The sequence below is a fragment of the Zea mays genome, chromosome 4, assembly GCF_902167145.1.
Source record: "Zea mays cultivar B73 chromosome 4, Zm-B73-REFERENCE-NAM-5.0, whole genome shotgun sequence".
Lineage (NCBI taxonomy): Eukaryota > Viridiplantae > Streptophyta > Magnoliopsida > Poales > Poaceae > Zea > Zea mays.
Genome location: NC_050099.1, coordinates 241609699 through 241624201, shown reverse-complemented (window position 1 = coordinate 241624201; position 14503 = coordinate 241609699). Strand labels below are relative to the sequence as shown.

The following is a 14503-nucleotide window of genomic DNA, read 5'->3' as shown; positions in this document are numbered from 1 at the left end:
AAGCCATTAGTGATAAGGAAATCTCTTAGGCATTCATACCATGCTCTTGGGGCTTGCTTGAGCCCATAAAGCGCCTTAAAGAGTTTATATACATGATTAGGGTACTCACTATCTTCAAAGCCAGGAGGTTGCTCAACATAGACCTCTTCCTTGATTGGTCCGTTGAGGAAGGCACTTTTCACGTCCGTTTGGTAAAGCTTAAAGCCATGGTAAGTAGCATAGGCAAGTAAAATGCGAATTGACTCAAGCCTAGCTACGGGTGCATAGGTTTCACCGAAATCCAAACCTTCGACTTGTGAGTATCCCTTGGCCACAAGTCGGGCTTTGTTCCTTGTCACCACACCATGCTCATCTTGCTTGTTGTAGAAGACCCACTTGGATCCTACAACATTTTGGTTAGGACGTGGAACTAAATGTCATACCTCATTCCTAGTGAAGTTGTTGAGCTCCTCTTGCATTGCCACCACCCAATCCGAATCTTGAAGTGCTTCCTCTACCCTGTGTGGCTCAATAGAGGAAACAAAAGAGTAATGTTCACAAAAATGAGCAACACGAGATCGAGTAGTTACCCCCTTTTGAATATCGCCAAGGATGGTGTTCACGGGGTGATCTCGTTGGATTGCTTGGTGGACTCTTAGGTGTGGCGGCCTCGGAACTTGTTCATCTTCCTCATCTTGATCATAGGCATCCCCCCCTTGATCATTGCTCTCTTCTTGAGGTGGCTCAACTTCTTGATCTTCTCCTTCATCATTTTGAGCCTCATCCTCATCTTGAGTTGGCGGAGATGCTTGCATGGAGTAAGATGGTTGATCTTGTGCTTGTGGAGGCTCTTCGGATTCCTTAGGACACACATCCCCAATGGACATGTTCCTTAGTGCGACGCACGGAGCCTCTTCATCATCTAGCTCATCAAGATCAATTTGCTCTACTTGAGAGCCGTTAGTCTCATCAAACTCAATGTCACAAGAAACTTCAACTAGTCCAGAGGACTTGTTAAAGACTCTATATGCCCTTGTGTTTGAATCATATCCTAGTAAAAAGCCTTCTACAGCCTTAGGAGCAAATTTTGATTTTCTACATCTTTTAACAAGAATAAAGCTTTTGCTACCAAAGACTCTAAAATATGAAATATTGGGCTTTTTACCGGTTAGGAGTTCATACGATGTCTTCTTGAGGATTCGGTGTAGATACAACCGGTTGATGGCGTAGCACGCGGTGTTGACCGCCTCCGCCCAAAACCGATCCAAAGTCTTGTACTCATCAAGCATGGTCCTTGCCATGTCCAATAGAGCTCTATTCTTCCTCTCCACTACACCATTTTGCTATGGAGTGTAGGGAGAAGAGAACTCATGCTTGATGCCCCCTCCTCAAGGAAGCCTTCTATTTGAGAGTTCTTGAACTCCGTCCCATTGTCGCTTCTAATCTTTTTGATCCTTAAGCCGAACTCATTTTGAGCTCGTCTCAAGAATCCCTTTAAGGTCTCTTGGGTATGATATTTTTCCTGCAAAAAGAACACCCAAGTGAAGCGAGAATAATCATCCACAATAACTAGAGAGTACTTACTCCCGCCGATGCTTATGTAAGCTATCGGGCCGAATAGGTCCATGTGTAGGAGCTCGAGTGGCCTGTCAGTCGTCATAATGTTCTTGTGCGGATGATGAACCCCAACTTGCTTCCCTGTTTGGCATGCGCTACAAATCCTGTCTTTCTCAAATTGAACATTTGTTAGTCCCAAAATGTGTTCTCCCTTTAGAAGCTTGTGAAGATTCTTCATTCCAACAAGTGCTAGTCGGCGATGCCAGAGCCAACCCATGTTAGTCTTAGCAATTAAGCAAGTATCGAGTTCAGCTCTATTGAAATCAACTAAGTATAGCTGACCCTCTAATACTCCCTTAAAAGCTATTGAATCATCACTTCTTCTAAAGACAGTAACACCTGTATCCGTAAAAAGACAGTTGTAGCCCATTTTACATAATTGAGAAACAAAAAGCAAGTTGTAATCTAAAGAATCTACAAGAAAAATATTGGAAATAGAGTGGTCAGGTGATATAGCAATTTTACCCAATCCTTTGACCAAACCTTGATTTCCATCCCCGAATGTGATAGCTCGTTGGGGATCTTGGTTTTTCTCATAGGAGGAGAACATCATCTTCTCCCCTGTCATATGGTTTGTGCACCCGCTATCGATGATTCAACTTGAGCCCCCGGATGCATAAACCTACAAAACAAATTTAGTTCTTGATTTTAGGTACCCAAACGGTTTTGGGTCCTTTGACATTAGATACAAGAACTTTGGGTACCCAAACACAAGTCTTTGACCCCTTGTGCTTGCCCCCAACATACTTGGCAACTACCTTGCCGGATTTGTTAGTCAAAACATAAGATGCATCAAAAGTTTTAAATGAAATGTTAGAATCATTTGATGCAATAGAAGTTTTCTTCTTAGGCAATTTTGCACGAGTTGATTGCCTAGAGCTAGATGTCTCACCCTTATACATAAAAGCATGATTAGGGCCAGAGTGAGACTTCCTAGAGTGAATTCTCCTAATCTTGTGCTCGAGATAACCGGTAGGGTATAAAATGTAACCCTCGTTATCCTGAGGCATGGGAGCCTTGCCCTTAACAAAGTTAGACAATCTTTTAGGAGGGCATTAAGTTTGACATTGTCTCCCTTTTGGAAGCCAATGCTATCCTTGATGCCAGGGCGTCTCCCACTATAAAGCATGCTTCTAGCAAATTTAAATTTTTCGTTTTCCAAGTCATGCTCATTAATTTGGGCATTAAGTTGAGCTATGTGATCATTTTGTTTCTTAATTAAAGCTAGATGGTCATGAATAGCATCAACATTAATGTCTCTACATCTAGTGCAAATGGAAACATGTTCAATGGTAGATGTAGAGGGTTTGCAAGATTTTAGTTCAACAATCTTAGCATGTAAAATGTCATTTTCATTTCTAAGATTGGAAATGGTAACATTGCAAACATCTAAGTCCTTAGCCTTAGCAATCAAATTTTCATTTCATTTCTAAGGCTAGTAAGAGAAATATTCAATTTTTCAATCTTAGCAAGTAAACTAGCATTATTATCTTTAAGATTGGAAATTGAATCATCACACACATTTGAATCAACCTTAGCAATTAAACTAGCATTCTCATTTCTAAGGTTGGTAATAACATCATGGAAAGTGCTTAGCTCATTAGATATTTTTTCACATTTTTCTACTTCTAGAGCATAAGCATTCTTAACCTTAACATGCTTCTTATTTTCCTTAATTAGGAAGTCCTCTTGGGAGTCCAAGAGTTCATCCTTCTCATGAATAACACTAATTAATTCATTTAATTTTTATTTTTGTTGCATGTTTAGGTTGGCAAAAAGGGTACGCAAATTATCCTCCTCATCACTAGAATTATCCTCATCACTAGAGGTTGCATATTTAGTGGAGGATTTAGATTTAACCTTCTTCTTTTTGCCGTTCTTTGCCATGAGACACTTGTGGCCGACGTTGGGGAAGAGGAGCCCTTTGATGACGGCGATGTTGGCGGCGTCCTCGTTGGAGGAGGAGTCGGTGGAGCTCTCGTCGGAGTCCCACTCCCGGCAAACATGGCATGACCGCCCTTCTTCTTGTAATACCTCTTATTTTCTCTCCTCTTTCCCTTCTTGTTGTCGCCCCTGTCACTATCACTAGATAAAGGACATTTAGCAATGAAATGACCGGGCTTACCACACTTGTAGCACACCTTCTTGGAACGGGGCTTGTAATCTTTCCCCTTCCTTTATTTGAGGATTTGACGGAAGTTCTTGATGATGAGCGCCATCTCCTCATTGTCGAGCTTGGAGGCGTCAATGGGGATTCTACTTGGAGTAGAATCTTCTTTTTTCTCCTCCGTTGCTTTGAATGCAACGGGTTGTGCTTCGGGCGTGGAGGAGTTGCCTTGCTCGATGATCTTTTTGGAGCCTTTGATCATTAGCTCAAAGCTCACAAATTTACCTATGACCTCCTCGGGAGACATTAGCGTGTATTTAGGATCACCTCGAATTAATTGAACTTGCGTAGGATTAAGGAAAACGAGGGATCTTAGAATAACCTTGACCATCTCATGGTCATCCCATTTGGTGCTCCCGAGGTTGCGCACTTGGTTCACCAAGGTCTTCAAGCGGTTGTACATGGCTTGTGGGTCCTCGCCTTGGTTGAGTCGGAATCGACCGAGCTCCCCCTTAATCGTCTCCCGCTTGGTGATCTTGGTCACCTTGTCTCCTTCGTGCGCGGTCTTGAGCACGTCCCAAATCTCCTTGGCGCTCTTTAACCCTTGCACCTTGTTATACTCCTCTCGACTTAGAGAGGCGAGGAGTATAGTGGTGGCTTAGGAGTTGAAGTGTCGGATTTGGGCGACCTTGTCCGAATCATAGTCTTCATCCCCTGGTGATGGTACCTGTACTCCAATCTCAACAACATCCCAAATGCTAGTGTGGAGTGAGGTTAGATGATGCCTCATTTTATCACTCCACATATTATAATCTTCACCATCAAACATAGGTGGTTTGCCTAATGGGACGGAAAGTAATGGAGTACGTTTGGAAATGTGAGGGTAACGTAGGGGGATCTTACTAAACTTCTTGCGCTCATGGCGCTTAGAAGTTACGGACGACGTGTCGGAGCCGGAGGTGGATGGCGATGAAGAGTCGGTCTCGTAGTAGACCACCTTCTTCATCTTCTTCTTCTTGTCACCGCTCCGACGCGACTTGTCATGTGAAGGGGATCCCTTCACCTTGTTGGTGGACTCCCCGGATGGAGCCTTCCCATGGCTTGTGGCGGGCTTCTCGCCGGTCCCGATCTCCCTCTTGGTGGATGCTCCCGACATCACTTCGAGCGGTTAGGCTCTAATGAAGCACCGGACTCTGATACCAATTGAAAGTCGCCTAGAGGGGGGGGGTGAATAGGGCGAATCTGAAATTTATAAACTTAAGCACAACTACAAGCCGGGTTAGCGTTAGAAATATGAACGAGTCCGAGAGTGAGGGTGAAAAACAAATCACGGGCAATTAAAGAGTGATACACAAGGATTTGGTTTACCAAGGTTTGGTTCTTGCAAACCTACTCCCCGTTGAGGTGGTCACAAAGACCGAGTCTCTTTCAACCCTTTCCCTCTCTCAAACGGTCACTTAGACCGAGTGAGCTTCTCTTCTCAATCAAACGGGACACAAACTCCCCGCAAGGACCACCACACAATTGGTGTCTCTTGCCTCGGTTACAATTGAGTTGATCACAAGAAAGAATGAGAAAAAGAAGCAATCCAAGCGCAAGAGCTCAAATGAACACAAGTCACTCTCTCTCTAGTCACTATTTGATTTGGAATGAACTATGGACCTGGGAGAGGATTTGATCTCTTTGGTGTGTCTTGTATTGAATGCTATAGCTCTTGTAAGATGTGGGAAGTTGGAAAACTTGGATGCAATGAATGGTGGGGTGGTTGGGGTATTTATAGCCCCAACCACCAAAAGTGGCCGTTGGGAGGCTGTTTGTCGCATGGCGCACCGGACAGTGTCCGGTGCGCCAGCCACGTCAGCCGGCCGTTCGGTTCTGACCGTTGGAGCTCTGACTGGTGGGGCCTCTGGGCTGTCCGGTGATGCACCGAACAGGTCCTGTAGACTGTCCGGTGCCCCTTCTGCGCGTGCTCTGACTCTAGCGCGCACTGTAGCGCATTTAATGTGGTTGCAGTCGACCGTTGGCGTGAAGTAGCCGTTGCTCCGCTGGCACACCGGACAGTCCGGTGAATTATAGCGGAGCGGCCTCCCATTTTCCCGAAGGTAGCGAGTTCAACGTCAAGTTCCCTGGTGCACCGGACACTGTCCGGTGGCACACCGGACAGTCCGGTGCGCCAGACCAGGGTGCCTTTTGGGATGTCTTTAGCTCTCTTTATTTGAACCCATCTTTGGTCTTTTTATTGGCTTGTTGTGAACCTTTGGCACCTATAAAACTTATAGACTAGGGCAAACTAGTTAGTCCAATTATTTGTGTTGGGCAATTCAACCACCAAAATCAATTTAGGAAAAGGTGTAAGCCTATTTCCCTTTCACCTTCGTTCACATCGCAGTCTAAATTCGTTGTTATAACAAATTAATACTACGAGGGGCTACTGTTGGGGGCCTTCGTCTTCCGAATGTCCTTAAAAACACGACTAACATGTTTCCCAAGTATAATATATATACAGGAACCTTCGGACATGGGATGAAGCTATACATAATATGAAGAGCGCGGTTCGAGAGAAGGATGAACCGAAGCTACCGTGAAGAAGCTTCAGCTTAACGATGGAAAAAGAAACCGACTTAGGTGATGTATTAGGTGATGTTTCTAAGCATTTTTTTACCTTTCTAAGTATTTTAAAGGCATTATCCTTATTTTTATGTTTTATTTCAAATGTTTCTGTGTGCATTAGGTTATGTATCCAACATTTTTCTTTAACGATAAATAAATTTTTGCATATTATTTTATATATGCAATCGGTCATGGTTGTGGTTGTTGGTTGTTTATAGACTAGTCTTATCTTTTTATAAAGTTTGGATCCGCCATTACGAAGATGATGGTAGTGCTAAAAAATAGAAATGCCCGAATAAGCCATTGGGCCTGGTCGGTTGTTTTGGTTGGGGTGGACAGTGGCTCTTACCTATGACCTATCTATTTATTTATAGCCTCGTAGATAAATAAATTGAACACTGTGTGAAATCTGTCTTTCTCGCAAGAAAATACCCAACTAACATCAAATCGTGTTTTTTGTCTTTGGTTGATTTGAAAGACTATAATGTTGGGGGCCTTCGTCTTTTGAATGTCCTCAAAAATACGACTAACATATTTCCCAAGTATAATATATGTACAGGAACCTTCGGACATGGGATGAAGCTATACATAATATGAAGAGCGCGATTCGAGAGAAAGATGAATCAGTGCCGAAGCTACCCGTGAAGAAGCTTCGGCTTAACGATAGAAAATGGAACCGACTTAAAGGGGAAAATGTTATCTAGTCCTCGATATATTTCTCTAAATCAATAGTAAATGTCGAGGGCATGAGTGTAATTCTACACAGGCTGCGTCCTGTGCCTATAAATAGATGAACAGTGACACCGTACTGTTCACGCTGACTTATATTCACTCGCACGTCATTCTTGGATTTTTACCTTCTGTCAAGCCGAAAGTATAAATGTAATTCAATATTGTTCATATTTATTCATGATAAGATAAGAAAAATGCTCTAATGATGTCATGTAATTATCCATGTTATTTTCTATTTTTCATATACTTCTACTTACTTTATTATATATTGAGATTACGAAGGTACGTCCTTCATAACCTTCATGTGAAGATCATTATATCCTAAGGGGGATAATACTTCGAAGGACGAATGTCTTTAATAATTAACATTTTGTGTCGTCTTGTTCTTAACTCATAATATTTGAGAACAAGTCTCCAACATATACGACGGTATTGGTGTACTTGCTGCGAGGTACTCGACGACATAAGATAATACTATCTTTAGTCTAGAATATTTATTGTCTGCTAGTTTATTTTTAGATTAAAACGTGACAAATAAAAAACGGAGGGAGTATAATATAATACCATATAATAATAAAAAATAACAGCAACAATAACAACTACAATTATTATTATTATTATTGCTATTGTTATTGTTTTGTTGTTGTTATTATTATTGTTGTTGTTATTATTAATATTGTTGTTGTTGTTGTTGTTATTATTATCATTATCCAATTCCAACTCCAACTCCAACTCGTAAGCGAGTTTTAGCCCGAGTTGTTAGGTTGTTGGCGAGTTTTCGAGGAAAATAATCTTTTGGAGTTCTGTACCGAGTAGCGAGAAACTCGGATAACGGATTCCGAGCAAAAGCGGTCAAGCTATAAATACAAAACTGATTGACTCCAAGTCCTCTCAATCCGCCTCGCCCGCAGCGCCCCCCCCCCCACTTCCTTTCCCTCTCTCACGGCGGCGGCGAGATGAAGGTAACGGTAATGACCGGCGACGAGCAGATCGTCACCCTCGACGTCGACCGCGACGAATCCGTAAGCCCGCCGGCCCGTCACCCTTCCATCCATCTCCATCTCCAGCTCAATTTGGCGATGAACCCGCGATGAGAACGGGGAATCGGGAGGGTCTAAGGCCCGCTTTAACCTAGCTGTTCCGCAGTTCGGTCATTGTAGCCTGATTTCTCGACCTTTTTTCTTGCTAATTCTGGCGGTGGTCTCGGTATCGAGCTATCCGTCCGTCCGATCCCCCTTCCCCGCGTTGAATTCCGCGTCGTAGAGCTACAATGAGCTGAGATGTAAAACCTGCAACTTTTTTTTCTTCTTCTTTGGCTAAATCGCGCGTCCTGCCTGCTTGCAGGTGGAAAATCTCAAGGCGCTACTCGAAGTGGAGGTGAGCGGAGCCGAGAGATGTGCTAATATGCCCACCCCAACAATGGGGATCTCAATTTCCCAAATTGAGCTTCCCCTCTGAAGCTTTGCTGCTACTGCTTTGATCTCACGTTGCTGGTTTTGGGCGTGTGTGTGTATGTGTGCGGCCAGACTCGGGTGCCGCTGCGGCAGCAGCAGATTCACTTCAATGGGAAGGAGATGCAGAACACGGAGAAGCTCAGCGCCGCTGGGGTCCAGGACGGCGACCTTGTCATGATGTTTTCCACCAGCGAAAGGTGCTCTTGCTGCACTTCCTAGCGTATATCAAGGAGATAAATTGACATGCAGTACATATAGTTGTGCCTTCTATATGAGATGTTCTTGAGAAACTGAACACACTTCTTGTCTTGTTGCTTATCAATGATGCAATGCTTTCTGGCAGTACCAGGTGTTGCATTAGGTAAAGCTGTCTATTAGTTTCTTGCACAATAAATAGGTTAAGGTTGTTACAACTAAATTATTTCTTACATCCTTTTTTTTCGTGTCCAGACGTTTTGTCTTTCTTTGGCTGTTAGTTTGCCTTTAGGACATCCTGACCAAAACTTAGAATCTGTCTCATGTTAAATAGATGCAGTTGCTTTTGTTATCTTAACTAAACCTTAAGATTCAGATGCCACCAAAGTATAAATACTTTGCTTTGATTTATTGACAACACATTGAAGTAGATTGTTCAAAAGTCAAAACTTTAAATTCACACCATATCCTAAGACATACATGACCTTTTCTTAGTTTAATAACTACTAATCTTGAGAATCAAGGTACTAGCAAAGCACCAATTTCCTCCTAATTAATTGTTTCCGCTGAAAATCTCAGGCCATCTCAGGATGGCTTAAGGGTAAATCCTGATGGAACTGCTGTGAATCCTCAAGCTTTTCAACAACATGCTCGAGGTGATTCACAACTTATGGCACAGCTCCTTCAGGTAAACTTTTCTTGTGGCCTCACTTATTTACCATGGTGTGTTAGTTGCCGCCAACGTTGCTCTTCTAGAACACAGTTTCCTTGATTTGCAGAATGATCCTCAACTAGCACAAGCTATCCTTGGGGATGACACCACTGAGCTACAGAATATCCTGCGGTCCCGCCACCAACAAAGAACAGAACTAAAACGTAAACAAGAAGAAGAGCTTGTGAGAATCTCTCTGTTGAATTTTATTCGCTCAGCAAGAGATCATGTCAAATGAAATATGGGATTGCTGATTTTTTGTGCATTGACTTCATACAGAGTAGTATAGATCACTTGTGATTTTAATCTTTAGTGGTTCACATGAAATTTTGTTGAATCACTGCATGCATTTTCTTTTTAAAAAGTATCACCTTGCTGCTTCGTATGTTACGTCATTGAAAACATATTTGCAAGTTCTATCGGATTGATACGTATCAATGTTCTGTGGCTTGTTTTCCCCCATCTCCGCTCTGTTGCTAACTTGTTCAATGATAGTGAGTTCACATAACTAATACATTTGCCTTTTTTGCAGGCTTTATTGTATGCTGATCCTTTTGATGTGGAAGCCCAGAAGAAAATTGAAGCTGCAATCCGGCAGGTAGGCATTACTTTTCTCAGGATAGCAAATGTTGCTTATGGCAACATTTCTTTTCTTTCATATATCATTGCTCATTGGTAAAATGATATTTGATGGATATCACTACATGAACATCTACTGTGTTAAGGAGGCTTGAACATACACTAAAAAATAAAGAACAAACAACAAATCCGCATGCTAATGGGATGTAGTGCAGGAAGGTGCTTCCAGGAAAAGCAGGTTTCGTCATGCATCTTATTTCTGCTAGATTCATGAATTGGGTTTTATATACCTGTTTTGAGCATGCAAAAAACTCTGTTTTGAGCATGCAAAAAACTCTGTTCTTGCCTGTTCAAAATTTTCCGATCAAATATTTGATATTGTTGTTAATCTTTCAATATTTCAGAAAGGCATAGATGAAAATTGGGAGGCTGCATTAGAGCACAATCCTGAAGCATTTGCCCGAGTGGTGTGTTTTACTCTCAGGATCTTCCTCTTATGCCAATTCTCCTTAAGGAGTATTGTCCTACTCAAATTTTTTTTATTATTTGTAGTACTTATTAATCATTGACATTTTTTGTTGTCATGCCAGGTAATGCTATATGTGGATATGGAGGTCAATGGTGTACCTTTGAAGGTATTAAACTGCTTCATACATATATTTTTCCTGTAATCAGTTGAGTCTCACTGTTCTTAGAACATTGTTTTTGTATGGGATTCTCAATATAAGAAAACTAGCATATACTTTGCTGGTTACTTCTATTGAATCTGGTGTTCATCTATCTGATAGGCTTATCTATCATGATATTAATTCTCTTTATGAACCTATATTACTAGGATATATCAATGATTTCAGTTTACAGAATATCTGATTGCTTCCTGCTGATTGTTTTGGTTAGGTTTTCTTAAGTTTTCTTTTTATCTGCAGGCTTTTGTTGACAGCGGAGCGCAATCGACTATCATATCAAAAAGTTGCGCTGAACGTTGCGGGTATGATTATAATTTAGTTGATTTGAGCTGCTTAGATTTTATATTTGCAGCACCATGGTTTTTGTGATTTTCAGCATGGAGAACATAATATTAGGTAGCAATCAGCCAATCATAGGGGGTGTTTGCTATAGCTCTGCTTCACTATTGAAGTAGCTTTGCTGGAGGAGCTGTTCTGGAATAGATCTGCTGGTGCATTTGAAGCTGTTTTTCTAGACCATTTGGTAAAACAGCTTCTCATGATAGATAAATAAGGCGAAAGGGCCTCTATCCGAGTTGGTTAGGTGGTCTGGGTAGCACTCCTTAGGTCCTGAGTTCGAATCCCAGTGGAAGCGAATTTTAGGCTCAGGTTTAAAAAATGTCACTCGTTGGTTCCCCTGGTCGTGTGCACACAAGATGGACTGACCTATGGGGGCAGATCCTCGTATAGGGGCTGGGAGGGCTTAAATCACGAGTAAAGATCTGGTCGATAGGGGATGGACCCTCATGTTGCACGAGGGATTAACTTTCGTGACCTTTCTCGGTCGGGGCTTCGATTGAGTTTCTTAATATAATATCGTGGGGGCGGTCTTTTCCCTACCGGCCGAGTTTTTTTGATAGATAAATAAGATGAAATTACCATACTACTACTACTCTCTCTCTCTCTATTTTTTCTTCTCCTTCATTCTTTTTATATCTCCTCATCCTTTCCCAGCCGCTCCATTCCGAGGAGGTCTGTCCTTGTGTCTAGCCATCCTTGGCTACCTGGCGGCCATACGCCTGGCAGCCCTGTGCTAGGAGCTCCAGCGACCCCACGCCAGCACAACTTCTTCACGTTGCCACGCCTCCCCTCACTGTCGCCGCGTGTGCCCCTGGGGCAAATTCGATTGTGCTCACATGAGGTCCCACGGAGACAAGTGAGAGCAGGGTGAAGGTGACTTTTTCAGCTCGACCTGGCACCTTTGACTTGTGTGAGCAGAAAAAAAGGGACTTCACATGTGGAGCTGCAACCTCCCTAACCGTTTGGCTGTTGTTCTTGTGAAACTGCTTCAGGAGTTGTCCCAGGAGCGGTAACAAACGGCCTCTTAGTTTATCAAGTACTTCCTCCGGCCCAGGATAAATCAATTCCTAGAATCACCCTTAGCCAAACTATTAAGTTTGACCAACTTCATAGGAATGGGTATGTGCACCAAATAAGTACATTACGAGGCTGTTGCTTCGGATTAAAGCCAGTTGTTCGGACTGCTGCAGTTGCAATCCATAAAGGCAAAGCACTGTAGAAACAGTAGAAGCCGTTTCGGATTAAAGTCAAGCGAACAACCTGTACAAAAATATATTTCATGAAGTATCTAGTGATACTAATTTGGTGTCATAAATATTGGTGCACTAAATTTGGTTGAACTTGAAATAGTTTGACTTAGGACAACTCTACAAGTTAATTTAATTTGGGACGGAAGGAGTAGGCAAACTTTACAGTTTAAATAACGAAAAATAGTCATTCTATGTTTACAGTAAACTGAAATATGCAGCCTGGAGTATGTAAGATATATCACATATTGTAATGTATTGTGCAGGTTGCTGAGGCTTCTTGATCAGCGGTTCCGAGGGATTGCTGTTGGAGTCGGTCAATCAGAGATACTAGGAAGAATACATGTAGCCCCAATAAAGGTATGTTGATTTCTGCACTACTTTCACTGGTTTTACAAAATTTCATTTGAAAACGGCTGCAACATGATTTCAGGCATGCTGCAATCTTTTTATATATGCAATTTGAAGTGTGTTGTACTGTTATTTACAAATCCGTCTTACGAAAAGATTTTTTAAAAAACTTTTTCTTATTTGAGATGGTTGGAGAAAAACAAACTCCCATATTTGAAGATGCATGTGAAAATACCTTGAATAAACATACTTTAGGTTCGATGTTTATGAAATTCTTGGTAAACAATTTAGTTCAATATATGCATTGTCTAACCGCTCATATTTGGCAGATTGGGAATATATTCTATCCTTGTTCTTTCACCGTATTGGATGCTCCTAATATGGAATTCCTATTCGGACTTGACATGCTGCGAAAGCATCAGGTACTTGCATGGGTAATTTTTGGACCAGGTCATGCATCTGACATGGTTGTGCCTCATGCTTTTCATGGTCCTATGCAGTGCATGATTGACCTAAAGGACAATGTTCTCAGAGTGGGAGGTGGCGAAGTTTCAGTGCCCTTCTTACAAGGTAAGTGGATTATCATTGGCTACCATTGTACAGTCTATAGTACAGTATATTGCAAAACAATGTTTACGGGTAAACTTTGAGTGAACTGCTGGAGTCGACCTAACTGAATTAACTGAACAATCTACCATTGTATCTTCAGAGAAAGACATCCCTGCACACATACGCAATGAAGAGAAACTGTCTAAGTTAGGGTCTCTCAGCCAAGCAACTGGAGTAAGCAAACTCACCTTTACATGCTGCAACTTCATTTTTTCTTCAACTATGGTATTTACCATTGGCATATCTTTATTTGCTTCGAATAATTAAGGAGTCATCAAGGACACGTGAGGGTACTCCCAATGCGCTACAACAAACCCCTCCAGGTTACTGCTTTTTTTCACTATTATCATTGCTTCTATATTGTTCCAAACACTTGTACTCTTCCGATAACCGCGGACTAATTTGAAACCAGTAACCGTGAACTAACTTCAAATCCACTACCATTCATTTACTCGCAGGAGCTCCAGCTGCAAACCCTCCACAGGTGAAGTTAAAAACACCCTTCTATATCGTTTTCACGACGGCCACGTTTGTTGTCTTAATGAACTATGTTTTATCCTAACTGTCTCTGGAACTCCTCTCAGCAGGGAGGAGATTTTGAAGCGAAAGTCACGAAGCTTGTGGAGCTCGGTTTTGACAGGGCGTCGGTGACACAAGCGCTCAAGTTGTTCAACGGGAATGAGGAGCAAGCTGCTGCGTTCTTGTTTGGTGGTTAGACTGGTGGGAGCAGCCGTTCCTGGCTTTGTGTTCGCTCAACCCTTTCCAGGGTTGAGTACTTGAATATTTGATACGAAAGTGATTAAAGTATTTGGATACTGTTTGTCCAGTGAAAGGACTTACTTTTAGAGGTTTTATGTTTTCTCTTGTTTCTGAGAACAAACATTTGTTTTCTGTACCTGATACATAGACTGATAGACACCAGAATGGAGACAGAACTGTGAAGATTTTTTTTTATTAAGAGTGTTTATTTGAGCCAGCGAAAGTGCGACTAGCCGAGTTTGTTAGATGGTCTGAGTAGTACTTTTCAGTTCCTTGGTTTATTTATTTGAACTATATTTTTTTTAAGTTATTGTGAGCTGTGGCTATAGAAAAGCTGCTAAGATGTGATAGATCCGAAAGCCATTTATTAGTTGAACAACTATGGCTTCAAGAGATGATGTTAGCGTTTCCATGGCTCCCACGTTCTGTCGTCGGCGTGGGCGCCTTCATTGTCTGCACCGCTAGGTCCTCCATCGCCGAAGGAGCAGCTCTACTGTGGGCTGCCATCCTAGTGGCCAGAGCGGTCG

At 42.1% G+C, this 14503-nt stretch overlaps 1 protein-coding gene across 4 annotated transcripts; it reads left to right on the top strand.

The window, feature by feature from the left end:
* The first annotated feature begins 7780 nt into the window (after positions 1-7780).
* Positions 7781-14193, top strand: LOC103654835 (protein DNA-DAMAGE INDUCIBLE 1). 4 transcript variants are annotated; one of them, XM_008681658.4, is made up of 16 exons: positions 7781-8067; positions 8390-8422; positions 8572-8696; positions 9274-9382; positions 9474-9590; positions 9939-10004; positions 10390-10452; positions 10576-10620; positions 10912-10973; positions 12524-12617; positions 12938-13030; positions 13109-13178; positions 13318-13391; positions 13486-13540; positions 13676-13701; positions 13805-14193. In XM_008681658.4, the coding sequence occupies exons 1-16, from the start codon at positions 8002-8004 to the stop codon at positions 13931-13933; spliced, it is 1227 nt and encodes a 408-aa protein (XP_008679880.1). In that variant the 5' UTR covers positions 7781-8001; the 3' UTR covers positions 13934-14193. The 4 variants fall into 4 exon arrangements, 2 of the variants coding, with proteins under 2 accessions (XP_008679880.1, XP_008679879.1); XR_004857978.1 differs by having other exon boundaries at positions 7814-8067; positions 13630-13701; XR_004857979.1 differs by having other exon boundaries at positions 7814-8067; positions 13630-13701; positions 13802-14193.
* The last annotated feature ends 310 nt before the right edge of the window (positions 14194-14503 follow it).

Coding starts and splice junctions, on each gene's coding strand:
- LOC103654835 (XM_008681657.4), top strand. CDS start 8,002: ATGAAGGTAACGGTAATGACCGGCGACGAGCAGATCGTCACCCTCGAC. Junction 9,383..9,473: donor TTATGGCACAGCTCCTTCAG/GTAAACTTTTCT, acceptor CTTGATTTGCAG/AATGATCCTCAACTAGCACA. Junction 13,031..13,108: donor ACATGCTGCGAAAGCATCAG/GTACTTGCATGG, acceptor GGTCCTATGCAG/TGCATGATTGACCTAAAGGA.